Raw genomic sequence first — 15,320 nt, 5'->3', positions numbered from 1 at the left:
TATAATTAACTTTTGAAAAATTATAATTAAATCTTCTTTGAATCGTTTTTTTTTTTTTTGTTTTTTAAATAACCATTAAGTATATTTAAGTTTATACTCACGGATGAAGAATCAACCGGTGTTGATCTAGACGATGCATATTTATTTTTCTTTTCTTTCCAATCGTCGACTTGATGATTGGCTGTTTGATTTACCCCATTTAGAGATGGAGACCTATGTTTAGATGAATCTTGAATCTTAGGTCGTTGACTTGGATACATATTTTTCGGCGGGGAAGGTAAATTTGAAATCCAATTGGTTCTCTGATAAAAAAATAATATTTAGATAATATTATAAAATGTTAGATTTTATAAAAAAAAAAACTTTTTTTAAACAAAATTTATATGATATATTTATATACGATGAGGGTCGGGTGGTTAGGTTTAAGATAAGTATATATTTATTTAATAAGTTTGACTGATTGAAAGTGACTATAATACAAATATTTGAAAGCAAATATTAAGAACCATCCTAACATATATATATAGGTAAGTATATAATATTTAATTTAGAAGAATCAAATTTACAGTAATTTATAGCCTATAGGGTTGATAGGGTACTTGGGTAATATTTTTATGAATGCCTGTTCAAATACAATGCATATTGCATTAAATATAGTAGTAAACGTTTTATGATGTTATATTTAATAAAAATATGTAAACACACACACACACATATATATATATACATTAAGTTTGCGGAGTAAGTTTTTATCATCTTTTTTTTGACTCCGCTCATATTTATGTTTGTTTCCAAAATCTTTATATATCACTAATTATGAAGGTACACCACTATTAGTAAGGTATTATTTTTTTATTACCTACCAATAATTTATAACCTACAATAAAAGTAGAAATAAATAATGACTAACGTATAATAATTTCATAGTCAATATGACATATATTATTCAATAAAGATTAAAAGATATAAATTGTTTTAAGACAATCTGGTTAATTTTATATGTTCTCTTGTAAAGATAAACTAATTATCTAATACAAATAAAATAAAATACAATAAGCACTTTGTTATTATAATACGGAATATCTACTGTAGACTGTAGTGTTTTTTAAGCTGTGTATTAATCAGACAGAAATTATTTTCACGATAAATAATTGATGGGATGTATATATATTTAATAATAAGACTTAATAATTATTTCGGAATATGTATTAATTTTATCAGTGATAAAATAAAAAATAAAAATAGTATTTAAAATATTGTTAACTGTTAAAATTTGTTAGAAATAATCTCGGTTTTGTATTAAATTATATTTATGCACAAAGTCCTTTGCAACATACAATTTCATGAGTTTTATATTTCAAATTGGGAATGCGGAATTTTTTTTAAATAATATTACTGCAATTTCATCAACAAAAAAACTTAATACGATTTTATTTTAATATTATATTTCAGGTTTTACAATGATGTGTTGCATATTTATTATGTAAAAGTAGGGTATTTCAAAAGTTACATAATATAATATAATATTATAAAACTTTTAATACTCAGAAATTTGACACAATTGGCACTCCAGTTACTATTTAGCGCATGTGTGTTTTGTATTTTATAATGTTATTCGTAGAAACTTTATGAAAAAAAAACGTGAGAGTTACTGCAATACCATTTGGAATAAAACAATATTTCAATTAATTTCAAATGGCTATAAAATAATTCTTCACACTAATTGTACGTATGAAATTGGAGATCAAAGTCTTCAAAATATTTACTATTTTTGATTCATATAATATGATAAAACATAGTTAAACAATACTTATAATTTATACTTTAAAATAAGGATTTATTTGTAGCAATATTATATTGATTTTTACTATTTATAATAATCTATGTAGTGCACTAATACATTAGTAATGTAATGCTATAAGTCGATCTTAATTCGTTTAAAAATTAAAATAACCAATAAAAACCAATAAGAAAACATAAATGTTATTAAAGCTCATAACATTAATTTTGGTAATAAATCAAATCATATAACTAATTAATAATGGAGTCATTATTAAAGGTTATTAGTTATTACAATAATTAGAACTGTTGAACATATATATTAAAAATGCTATTTTGTATGCCAATACCTCTTAAATACAAGTCAACACAAAACAATTATTAATTAATATTTTTTCCGTTTTAACTAATCTTTTGTATCAACAACCCATAATATTCAAAATTTATATTACCCAGCTTAAAACTGTTCGCGATGGTCAATGACGCATGTTATTTTTCTTATAAAAATGTAATTATACAATATTTTTTTATTAGCAAAAACTGTTTGTACACTAATATTTTTCCATATATATTTTTATGATTACGTTTTCATAGTATTTATTAAGACACTGAGCACTAGTGGATGAAAAGTATAAATTAATATTATATTGTTATTATTTAATTATACACAAGTCTGAAGTAATATAAAAAATAAAGAAAGAATGGAAGATATCGGTATTTTTAAAGAAGCTATTGTATAATATTTGTCTTAAAAACAAACAATCTTCAGAGAATAAATATAGTGTAGCAAAACCATAACAATATACTTAACCTATAAAGAAATTATAAATAAAATAAAAAAAAAATGAAAATTATATTAATCGAAAACTCTTACCCTTTGTTGCTGAGCAAGTTTCAGACTCTCCTCGAAATGCTGATGGACAGCTGCTTCAGCTTGTTGCTTTTCGGTATGTTCGCGATTGCCTCTCTGGTGACGATTTACCATCCGTTCGATTTCCACCTGCCCGTACTCATTATTTGAACCATTCTCGGAGGGCCCACCTCCACTCCTGCTTTTGCTACCCCCAGCAGAACCTTGCGCGTACTGCGGCTGTTTGGCTCTTTTCATTTCTTTGTAAGCGTCCTTTTCTACATTTCCTCTGCTGCAAAAAGGAAAAAACGATATATGATCGATAACACTCGTGCAGACAAGCTTGTTATACGAAGATCTAAGCAGGTTATAACGTGTCTTATTTTTTTTTTTTACGTTGTACGTGCGATATATATTTTATTTAATACAAGTACAGAAGACAATTATTATACCTGACAACTATATGGCGTGATATTAGAATGTATTTGATATATTTGTCATGTGTACATTTCGGTGTTTGCAAACTTCTCTTCTTAATACGATTCACATTCGTGAAATTTACAAAACATAAACTCAGTCAAACCGTCATCGAAGATGGTTTTATTTCAAACTTCAGTTAAAGGGTTATTGGTAGGTATTTTATTTTAGATTTTCAGTGGTATAAATGAATGTACTGATTTTACAATGATGTTTTTTTATTATTATTAAATTTCTCAATGAGACAAATTCAGTGGTCAAAAAATTTAAAAATTTAATACAAGATCCACATAAATTGTTCTTGTGGTTATATAAAAATATTTTAAATAAATACATAATAGACAACATTTATTTTTATATGCATATTAAATTTAAATTTTGACAAAATTCATTCAACTTAAAATCATGAAAACTTGCATTTAAATAATAATAAATACATAATATAAATTTCAAAATTATGAGGAAAATTAATACGAAATTCTTTATAAGGTTACTGAGATCAAAAAAATGTAACTAAATTTTTTTAAACAAATTTTTTTTTATAGACATTTTTAATTTCAAATTTTTGACGAAATTACATACTAAGCTATGAATCACGATGTTCATTATTTTGTTATAAAATTCACTAATATTATTCATAGGGACTTAAAGATTATTTTTAAAATTTATTATATTATGATTTTTCAAAACATGTAAATTAATTTATATTTATAGATAGTAGAGCCTAGAGCGGCAAACATTGGAGGGCGGCAAATTTAAACGATTTTTTTTTTTTTACAAAATTACAAAAAGTATTTTCCATTTGATTAAATAAAATGTAAATAATTTGTCGTTCCTTCAAAATTAAACAGCTACGATCTATACATGTACCTACTATATTATACACGCTATAATATAATAAATTGTTTATTTAAATATGTTTCTTAAATAATTTTTGAAAGGATGGGAGGAGACGGCGAATTGGAAACTGCAGCCTATAGGCGGAAAAACCTTAAATACGCCACTGGTTTCGGATGCATTACCTACCTAATTTTGGTGGGTGGTGTCGTGACTATCGGTGGGGAGTGGTACACGGTACACTGGTACACTGGTACAGAGGAGTGGTACTGTAGTGGGTATTATAGAGACATAAAAATTGAGTATATGCTAATAGGCCATAGACAATATAGGCTATTATACGAATTGTACAACGTAATACAGTAGGTACTACCTTATTGTTATTTCTCACCCTATTTATAGATACCTACGTTCAATGTATTAACATGATTTTAACTTAAGAAATTATTTTATTGATTAATATATTATTATGATGATGTCATACCCACGTGGACACGTGTTTTGTCTCCGACGACATCCTCTTCAAGTTAACGCTCACATTTGAAATCAATATTATGTATTAATATTATAGACAATTAATTATTTACCTGCTGCTTGATTTGTACTGTTCGTTGGGGCGATGATGATGGTAATAGCTGTTGGCCGCTGCAGGATTATTGTTGGCGTTTGTCACGGTAGCGGTTGGAGGTCTCCACAGCATTCCGGCTGCGCCCAGGGCCGGCTGCATCACAGGCGTTGGTGTCTGAGGTGGCATCGGCGGCGGTGGCCCAACAGACGGCGGAGGAAAAGGTTGATAGGGCAACATCATCTGTGGCATTTGCATCGCGTTCGGCATGAAGAAATTCTGGTGCTGAACGCTGCCCACGTGTATAACGGGACCGTTCGGCGTCTGGAAAATACGATATGGTATGAAAGTTTCGTAAAACCACGACATCGCAATATTATAATATTATTTAATAATAGTTAATATTAATATATAATAAATAATGGTGATAATTATTGAATTGTATTATTCTGAATAGTTATTTACGATATATGAATGGTTTACATCAAGACAATTATTATTGGATTTTAAAAACTAGAGCGCGCGCATAGTTACATAAATTATAAATATTATGTTCAATATACGCGCAACATGCATATTCTATAAGACTATAAATAAATAATAAATTCCAACAGAATGAAATTGTAAAAGATTTTTTTGAGAGTCAATGTCAGATCCACACAAAGGCAATACATTTTTATTTTTTTCAAACAATTTAGATTTTCCCACCAGAGACGGGAAAATCGATATTTTGTTATGTTTACTATTTTACTGTGAGTGTACCCAGAGCATATTATAACTTATAAAATCAAGCGCGAGTGGACAAAACATAATTCAAATACGAAACTGCTTAAAATATAATATTATTAATACGTTCAACTTTAAATCGACCACCATGGACACACATTAAAAGACATGCTTAAGAGTAATAAGACGTACAATTTATTGTGATACAAATAGATGTAAAGAACAAATTTATACTGTGCATGTGCTACCCAATATAATTTCAATAGGAAGCTAAAACCGTGCAAAATAAATTATTAGTCCTAATAACAAATTCATGCGTACATTGTATATATAATATACATTTTACAAAAAAAAAAAAAAATCGATTTTAATACATCGGAACGGTTTAAGTCGATAAAGAGATTTTTTACCATTTTTAATTAGATTTCTATAATATATTTATGTATACATACATGATACGTAAATACGTTACATGTAAAATACGCGGGATTTATGCCGAATGTAGATAATTAGAGACCTTGCATGAAGGTTCATCGAATTCCGATAATAACCTATATGTTTACCTATTAAGTTCAACATTATTAATGTTGTACTAGGTAGTTGCCGATGACGAGAAACAGAATATTTTAATGAATTACAGATTGACGATCTGATTTATTCTTGAAATCCTTATTATCTAATCAAAAATAAATTTTTATAAATAGTAAATATTGAAAGTTTGGGATAGTTCGCCAATACATTTTTCCATTGTAGATCAATTGCTGCACTAATGTGGGGTGTTTTTTTTCGAAAATTTAAATAATTTGGCAAAAAAAAAAACAAACACGACGCTCTATATTATGACGTTATTTATTTGAAAAAAGTAATATAAATGAATTTACATCATATTATTACTATATACTCGAGGACGTTTGGGTAACTTTTGAATTTGATAATGACGTGCATTCGATTAGTCTTTGGACACTACTACAGTCGGATAGGAAGGAATAGAAAGAAGACTATATATTATTATGATAATACGGGAAAAACCTATTTCATATAAATAATTTACTATGAGAAATCACGTGTTGAATGTAATGAAACGTTTTAAAATAGTATAATATTGTTTAGTTTAATTTTTCAAACGCTGCCCGTAACACGCACACAAACAGCAGTACGTTTCCTATACGGCGCACGTAAAGCGTAATATATATAATATTACGATGACGAACGTCGCAGGCAGTCTATGCACACAACACCTATACGCTGAAACGTTATATTGATGCAATATTATTATATGTTTTAAAATAGAATAATATATAGACGTGACGTGCGATAAAATGTTTCCCTATGCGACCGACTGTTAAGTACTATTATTGTAGAGGGTTGAGCTCGGATCCCACACGCCGCACTGACTTATCGCGTCACTGGCGAGATAGGTATTCCGTATTTCCATTTATGACCCGACGATAGTTTATGACAACCCGACGAAGTGTATATTTGTTTATTATTATTATTATCATCGTAGTGGTCGTCATTTACCTGTGCTAAGGTGCTATATATTATTATGTTTTTCACCAAAACAAACATCGATAATAACGAGTTAAAAAAAAAAAAAATACATATAATATACAATACCCACTCGGCGCTGTTATTTATTGCAGTTAGAACGTATATTTTTTAATACTGCAGTGTACACTTCTAGGACACTTCCCTAAAGTGTCGACGAACATGTTACGTTTAAGAACTTTCAAAGTGCATATTATAATGTACATCGTACTACGACACAAACCAGGTTATGTCGCATTATTATAATATTATCAGGAGTTTTTGATCAAATTTGAGATGTATTATTTTTCTCGTCTATAATATTTTGAAAAATACGCATTTCTCACAGAGTTGCAGGTTTTAATATTACTGAACGATAAGATTATAAAGAGTGCCGATAAAGGATATTATTTGATATTCTCGAACGAAACTTTTATAGGGAATAAAACTATATACTTATAAAAATATAAACTGTAAAACGGATATGGACCTAAAATTAATAACAATATAGTTTGCTTCGACATATTTAACAAATAATGTTTGGAGATAATAATTATATAGTATTATTTATTCGTTTTAATTTCCCGTTTATGGCAGATATAAAGTCAGGCAAATATTTGAAATCAATAAAAATATAGGTACTTTACGTTTATTTAAATAGTGAACTATGTAATAAAAAAAAAAAAAAAAATACTCATAAAATAAATATTTCATATTCACATTTATATAATTTTACATACCTATATAATGAGATATATAATAATCTGCTGACAGATTACATATAATTTGTTGAACAGCCAAACATTTAAGAGTTTAAGTCCGTTTAATTAGTGTTTATTTCTTTGTTATCTATTTAATAGTATTTATACCGTCAGAATGAAAATTATTGAAAAGTAAACAGTTCAGTTGATTTGACATCGTGGCTCATAGAGCAATCAAATTATATTTAACACGGAGAAAAAAATCATTCTATTAAATTGTATTTCATCCAAGTGCCATTAAATCGTATTTTATTTATGTGTACATAAAAATGTTATATTATATAAGTTATAGTGCTAACTCTACTCTGGATTAAAGCGACGAAATAAAAATGACAAATTGAGACATTTCTGCTTAATAAAAGAGGCCATTAAATGCAATATTATATAATATCGAATTTTCGACATTCGGTTTATCACGAACTTAGTGAATTAAAATCAAACCAGAAGATTAAATTATTATTTATTGCTATACAAATAAAAGTGATCTTATTTATACGTTTTTATTTTTTTTTTTACATTGGATATTGGTTAACTAAACGCAATAATAAATTAACAAATACATAATTTAGTACGTCTCTATTAATGAGAATAAAAAAAAAGAAGTCTCATAAAACCCTCAAGAGTTAAATAATAAATTGCAGCCTTTACGCACAGAAACTATTAATTATCTTTAACAAGGAGAAGAAGTATTAATTTTATACCTTTTTGGTAAAGCTTTGACGAAAATGTAATTATTTTTAAATTTACCTTGTACCATATAATTTCCAAAATATTATATTTCAACAATGAGACTAAAATATTTAGGTATTTTCTGAACTACGCGTGTGCTGTAACATAAACTTAATTTTAATAATCATTTATTTTGGATGACTTATTATTATAAAATTATATTTTATAAAAATAAAATAAAATATATTAATATTTATGAATTTAATGAATGTAAATTATATTTTAACTTTATCTTTGTTTATTGTAAAGACATGCACTTTTAAATTGTAACATAAAACAAATTCCCAGACAAAAAAAAAGAAAAGAAAAGAAAAGTAAGCAATTTTTTAATTTTAATTTATGAATTATATTAAACATACCTTTTTGATAAGGTATTTATAAATTATTTCATTTATGTACAATTCTGTACAAAACGCCTTATGGATATAGTTAAAAAGCATTCTCCATCCACGATTACAACCCCTTACAGTACAAATCAAACACAACGAACTAACCCGACTCTCAAACTAGTAAAAACTTCTGAATTTAAAACCGTACTTTAACAAACTGTATATATTATTTTTGAAAACAGTAACTATTTTAAATATGTATCAAATTTGTTGCTTTTATAACAAAATATTATTCTTTGTATTTTACTATATGAACTTTGTAATCAAACGAGAATACAAATGTTGAACTCGCATAATAGATTTATTATTAAAATATATATATATATATTAATATTAAAATGTACATATTGATTAATTAAAACTACCTAGACAAATTAAATAGATAGTAACAAGTAGTAACCATTTATCAAATAAAAAAATAAAATAAGTAAATATACAGGTAATTTAAAATTTATGTTATAGCCATTTTATCAAATAAATATAAAATATTACGGGGGCGGGCTCGGTAATTAACTTGATAAATTCAAATGTAAACCTATACTTTTTTTTTTGCAATCATAAAAACATTTTTTCAGATTATTTCGATACATAAAAATTAAAATTCAGACGAGTAATCTAGAAGTTACAAGTTTTTAAAATTTAGGTGAGCGGAATTTAAATTGAATGAGCGGCAGAATTTTGAATCACTCTGTATATAAATATATTTAGTTTTGTAAATAACTTATTATGTTTCATAGCAGCAATTATAAATTAAGACTTAAATACCTACTGGACTTAGGACATTCGATAAACGAAATAGAACAATAAATGTAAATATACCTATATGTAATATTATTATCGTTTGTAAATAGTTAAATATACTTTAGCTGCAATTTCATTATTTGACCTACAAATTAAAAAAGAAAAACAAATTTGATTTTATTTTATAAAAAAAAACAATTTCTTTTTCGTTTATGTAATATATATTTTTTTAAAACTGAATATAAAATGTGATTTTAAAATTTAAGCACAAAATAAATTTATTTCTTAAAAATAATTTAATGTTAATTTATTGTCAAACGGCGTACATAAATTATACATGCATATATAATTAGAGGAACATGTTTTTATTAATTATTTATTAGGTGGTAAAATAACATTTTTTTAAATAATCACTAATATAATTGAAATTACATTTTTCTATGTTATTTTAGTTGTAGTGATATTTACATAAATGGAAAACCGTAAGTTAATGATACTATTTTAAATAGGAAATTACAACTAACAAACAAACAAGCCTCATTTAAATGTTCTCGTAAAATTCAAAAAAATAATAATTCCAGGACAAAGGAGGAGACGTCGAGTATTTTAATTATTTTTAGTCATAATAATGTTTAAAATACAAAATTCGTAAGAACGCATTTCAAAAGTTATGTTCGTTTTATTAAACACGTATAGATGTTGTCGTGCATGAATGCGCAGCGGCGGTCGGATATTATCTGGTCGAAACGAACAAAAATAAAATAAACCATTAAATCTGTTAAAAACGTTGAATCTATTGCTTACAGAACTAAAGTACAAAACACAGAAATAAATATTTTATACATATATATATATATACAAATATTTATATGTATACATACATACATACACGTGAACTTGGAGAGTTCGTTTGCATGTTATAAAAGGGATTTTATGCGGGGGGGAGCTTATGACTAATGAGCTGCAGTTGTCATCACATCGAGTGCAGTCACATCCATATATATATATTGTTATCTACTTACTGTATGTAATATTGTAATATATTATGTATTTACTAGTACAAACGGAGTATAGCGTGAAATGTGAAAAGCAAATTTCTAACCGCGGTACACAATATTATATACATAACTATTTAAACTAAACGTTAAATGTTTATATAATAATATATAATGTAATATATTAGTTTCGAGGTATTTGATATTAACATTGTTATCGTCCTTCAACTGTAAAGTACATAGAATTTAATAACTAATAATAATACCCGGTAACCTAACGGTCGGTAGTATTTAATTGAAAAATTCTAAATTTAAGATCAATATTTCTCTGTATCTTGGTTTATTGGTAAACTATAACAATTAGGAAAGTCTAGGAAAGTTTAGTACGTGGTAATAGAAAAGAGGTATTATAGAAAAGAGGAAAATACTATCAAATAAAAATATCGAATAATATTTAGGTATTGTGTTTCATTTGTATTATTATCTTGTCACAAGTGTGATCAAAGTGCCAAAGTCTATGAGGTCAACAATGTCAAATGAGTATCTACAAACCGACTTACAAAAATCGTTCTTTTAAAATATTGTTGAAAGTGTAATGAGTAATGACTAATGAGTTATTCACCGTAATATTTAAAATAATTATTGTATTGCACCTTGGTTTTTATAACAAAAACATGAAAATTATTTTAGTTAAAACAAAATTATTTAGAGAATAAAATGTCAAACATTCTATAAATTATGATTAAATAAGGAACGCTTTAGAAAATTGTCCAATTTTTGTTTTAAATTTATTCACATGTAATTAGAGAATATATTAATTATCTGTGCTACAATTAATCGTATGGAACAATTAATTATTATTATTGTTTACTTTATAGTTTGAAACTTTGTTACGATTCATAAAAAATGTCTGAGCAAGACTGACGGTCGCCTGGTAGCGGTGCGATAACAAACGAATACCATTATTAATATTATTGAAAAAAACGTCTCATACGAAACCACTGTTATTACATACAATGTTCTGTAGTGATAAAAAAAATATATACCAATTATAAATCGATAATAAAAAAAAAAATTCTATTACGTAGCTGGATGTACACAATCAGCTTCTATAGGTCAACTATACAAAGTGTTTCGTGAGGCAAAAAAGAATGGAATGTGTTTCTTCTTTTCGAGATTATTATGCTGTGCGTTCATGATAATTCGTATAAGACGTATAATTGAATATATTACTTGTGCGAGACAAAAGTCGCTTATATAGAAAAATAACAAACTTCGAAACGACTGCAGTGACGTCAAAGTTTTCCGTCGACTAAAAATAACAATATATATCAATAATTTATATCGTACCACATTATACTAAGTAGCGTGCTACTTATGTGCAAAGAAAATCATATAAAATTGAATTTAATTGGCTTGTTGTTTAAAAAAATGTTTTATCATCATTAAGTGTTGCGCGCCTTATTATTTACGAAAAAAATATATCACAAAAGCGGAACGCATAATATTAAATAGGTGCATTATTGATTAATATGTTTTCTTCGTTTAATTTTACAACAAAATCCATAGATAAAATATTAAGGAGGCACCTACTACATACCTATTTGTGCAAAAAAAAAAAAACCACAAAATCGAAACTCGATTGTGCGCGTAGCAGAGTGTGTCAAATGTACAAGTGATTCCCACCAATGCGACGTCCTTTTTAATAATCGTAAACGAAAAGCACAAAATACGATCTATCCAATATTTAATTGCCTACCGGCCGAAACGCTCCCTCCACTCCAGATTTTATATTGTCACGTCACAGCCCGTTGGTATTTTTTTTTTTTCGGTCAGTGAAATTCGGTACGCATATCACAGTAGATATTATATTAATGATTATAATCACACGTTATTACTATGAAGTATATACATGTTTTTACAGAGAAAAATTAATTTGTAAGTTATTATGGATTAAAATATGTGCGAAAACTTTGTTACTGATTTAATAGGTTTAACGATTTATAAATAATGTTTGAAACTCACGTTTGTACTATTCATTTTTGATCCGTTCCAAAACAATCAAAGCGGGTTTAATTCATTTAAGCTAATTATAAAGTGTAAGCGTTATTTAGATTTCCATACTAATTTAACATTTCAAAACTATTTGTAATCGCTTAGACGACATAACATTAAGCTGTTTTGTCGGTTTTACGCATAAACGTAGTGAAATATGTTAATGTAATTGTTTATTTTTATTATTATATTATTAATATACAAAATCTATTATAATATGTTTGTACCGAAATGATTTGGAACTTTATAATAAGTTTATACGTATATGATGGGAATCCTGATCGATCGAAAACATCATAACGCAGCACCGTGACGTTTTTCGCACATACTATAACTCTTTTCGACACCGTCAACGCCCCTATATATACTAACTGCGGCAGTTTTGAATTACATTTAAAAAAAAGAAAAAAATTGTTTTCGTTGACAGTTTTTTTTTTTTAACTTTTAGATTTAAAAAAAAACCTCACGTCATCAAAATATATAGCTTTCAAATATTATATAGTGTATGAAACGTATTTTTTTTCACCCGATTGTCGTCGGTTTGTGTATATGCGCGCGTGACATCTATAATAATAAAACGGTTTGAACAAAAACCTGCAAATCCCTAAAATGGGTCTTACACGATCGTGGGCCATCATCATGCGACACAAAAACAAACAAGCACACGTAAACACGTAAACACAAACAAACAAACAAACACACACACACACACACAAACGCACACGTACCTGCAACATGTGAGGGTCCCTCCAGACCGGTATGTTGTTGAACGAAGACGGCGGCGTTTGATGTTGTTCGTTGGACGGCGACACGGCGGCCGCGTGATCGTCGGAACCGCTGAACGCGCTCGAATGCGATCCGGACCGTTCGTCGCCCGAATTGAGCGTGCGCGACGAACTCAGACCCGAATCGGACCGTTCGGCCGCCGCGGCCTCGGCGTACGGCGCGACCACAGCGGCCATGGCGTGCAGCGCGTTGTTGGACGGCGAGGGCTGTTGAACGTTCGCCGGAAACTGTGCCGCCGAGTTGGCCACGACAGCGGTCGTGGTAACCGTGGTAGTAGTGATGGTCACGGCGGCGGTGACGGACGCGTGATTGGCGGGTGCGACCGCGGAGCTATTGGCGGCCACTAGGGCCGGCGGCGGCGGTGGCGGCGGCGGCGGATACTGATGATGACGGTTGCGATATTGTTGATATTTTTGCAAATGTTGCTGTTGCTGCTGCTGCTGCTGCATTTGATGATGGCGTAACTGATTGTGTCTCTGTTGCTGTTGATGATGCTGCTGTAGCTGTTGCTGATTTAGAAGTTGCTGCGAATGGCGTTGTTGATGGTTCTGTTGTTGTTGGTACATTTGTAACTGTTGTTGTTGAATGTGTTGTTGATATTGTTGTTGTTGTTGTTGTTGTTGATGATGTTGTTGTTGAAGTTGATGTTGCTGTAGCTGTTGCTGCTGGAAATGGTGCAAAGGCGGCGGCGGCGGTATCCTTTTGATCTTGTCTGCACCGTTAGCGGTGGCATCGTCCGCACCGCCACCGACTGCGCCCCGAGCACTGCCCTGCAAATCTTCGTCCATGTATCGCTGTGGTGTCCACTGTACGTTCCCATAAGCATTATCGACGGGACCTACCCACGCCAGAGGTTCTCCGTGTCCTGACGTCTTTGTACGATTTTCTACACTTTGCCCTAGCCAAATTTGCCGATGGCACGACGCACTGCGAACAACATCACCACACATCGATATTCAATTACATGGTACATTTTTTCTCAAAACATTGTAATATATTATAAAATAATATTACAATTCTTTGATGCTCGGTACAAACAACATAAGTCAAAAATGGTCATTTTTGACTTAGTACATTGAAAAATTCAGAAAAAAAAGTAGATTTTTTTTGGTACAATAATCTTAAGTCGTATCGATAACGGTTATCTCTTAAATTGCGTGATATTATAGTAGTATTTTCGAGTAGCTGAATCATCGTTTGGTACAACTATCTCATGTCTACTTATGAAAATACTATTTTTAAATATAAAGGCTTGAAAAAGTAAAAATCACTTAAGTCAAGTTACAATTTTAAAGCCACTTAATAATATACATATTTTCAGTGATACAATATGCATAAGTCGACATATGTTTTTAATATCTTTATTTAATACGACTTAAGATATTCGTACCGAGTGAAAACAATATAATAATATTGTTATTGTATAAGTATCTATTATTATAATATTAACTTATTTTATCGATAATATTGAAATCCGATAAGAAATGTACGAAATATGTATTACGTTATTATGTAAAAAAAAAATAAAAATCCTTTTATTTCAGCCGGCACGCGGCGGTAATATTCCAATGACGTCATAGAGGCACCGTTTAACGTCGCCTCTGTGTACTAAATATAGATGTGATAGTTATTATGGTTAGCCCGCGACTGTGATTGCGGCATGTTCAACAACAACACATAGATAATCATAAACCATTATTATTGTCACAGCGCCTATTTAAAAAAAATAATAATGAAACTGATTTCAATATTAGCGTAATTTTTGTCATGAAAGAAGGAGGAGTGGGGGAGTAATACAAAAGTTGCCTCTCTAGAAGTCTAGAAAAATACTATCAAAACCGCCACTGCGGCATTATTACTCAGTTTTTAATTTGTACCTCCAACCAAAGTTTTACTGTTTTTCATCTTGTGTTTTATTTTCTTTGTGTTTTAAACAAAAATGACGAGTAGAGCCAAAAAACTATTGAAATTAGTGGCAAATCACAATGACAAAAAACCTATTTCCGAATCTCCAAGTACGTATATTATTATGATTTATAAATTTGATAAAAACCAACATAATTATTTATTATTACTAAATGATTAATATTATATTCAATTGTT

The 15,320-nt window shown here is 29.1% G+C and overlaps 1 protein-coding gene across 3 annotated transcripts in view; it reads right to left on the bottom strand.

Annotated features, from left to right (window-relative positions):
* The window catches only part of LOC114121430 (lysine-specific demethylase 3A-like), a 67,174-nt gene that overhangs the window by 9,112 nt on the left and 42,742 nt on the right, over positions 1 to 15,320 (bottom strand). For 2 of the 3 annotated variants that reach the window (XM_050208142.1, XM_050208143.1), the window contains exons 2-5: positions 13,160 to 14,144; positions 4,531 to 4,832; positions 2,654 to 2,921; positions 102 to 302 (exon numbers count right to left, since the gene is read on the bottom strand). In XM_050208142.1, coding sequence (XP_050064099.1) covers positions 102 to 302; positions 2,654 to 2,921; positions 4,531 to 4,832; positions 13,160 to 14,005 — 1,617 coding nt within the window. In that variant the 5' untranslated portion in view covers positions 14,006 to 14,144. The remainder of the gene's footprint in view (positions 1 to 101; positions 303 to 2,653; positions 2,922 to 4,530; positions 4,833 to 13,159; positions 14,145 to 15,320) is intronic. The other variant, XM_050208144.1, reaches the window with a different exon arrangement.

The sequence above is a fragment of the Aphis gossypii genome, chromosome X, assembly GCF_020184175.1.
Source record: "Aphis gossypii isolate Hap1 chromosome X, ASM2018417v2, whole genome shotgun sequence".
Lineage (NCBI taxonomy): Eukaryota > Metazoa > Arthropoda > Insecta > Hemiptera > Aphididae > Aphis > Aphis gossypii.
The sequence above is the reverse complement of the archived record's forward strand: the minus strand, read 5'-3'. Positions and strand labels throughout refer to the sequence as shown.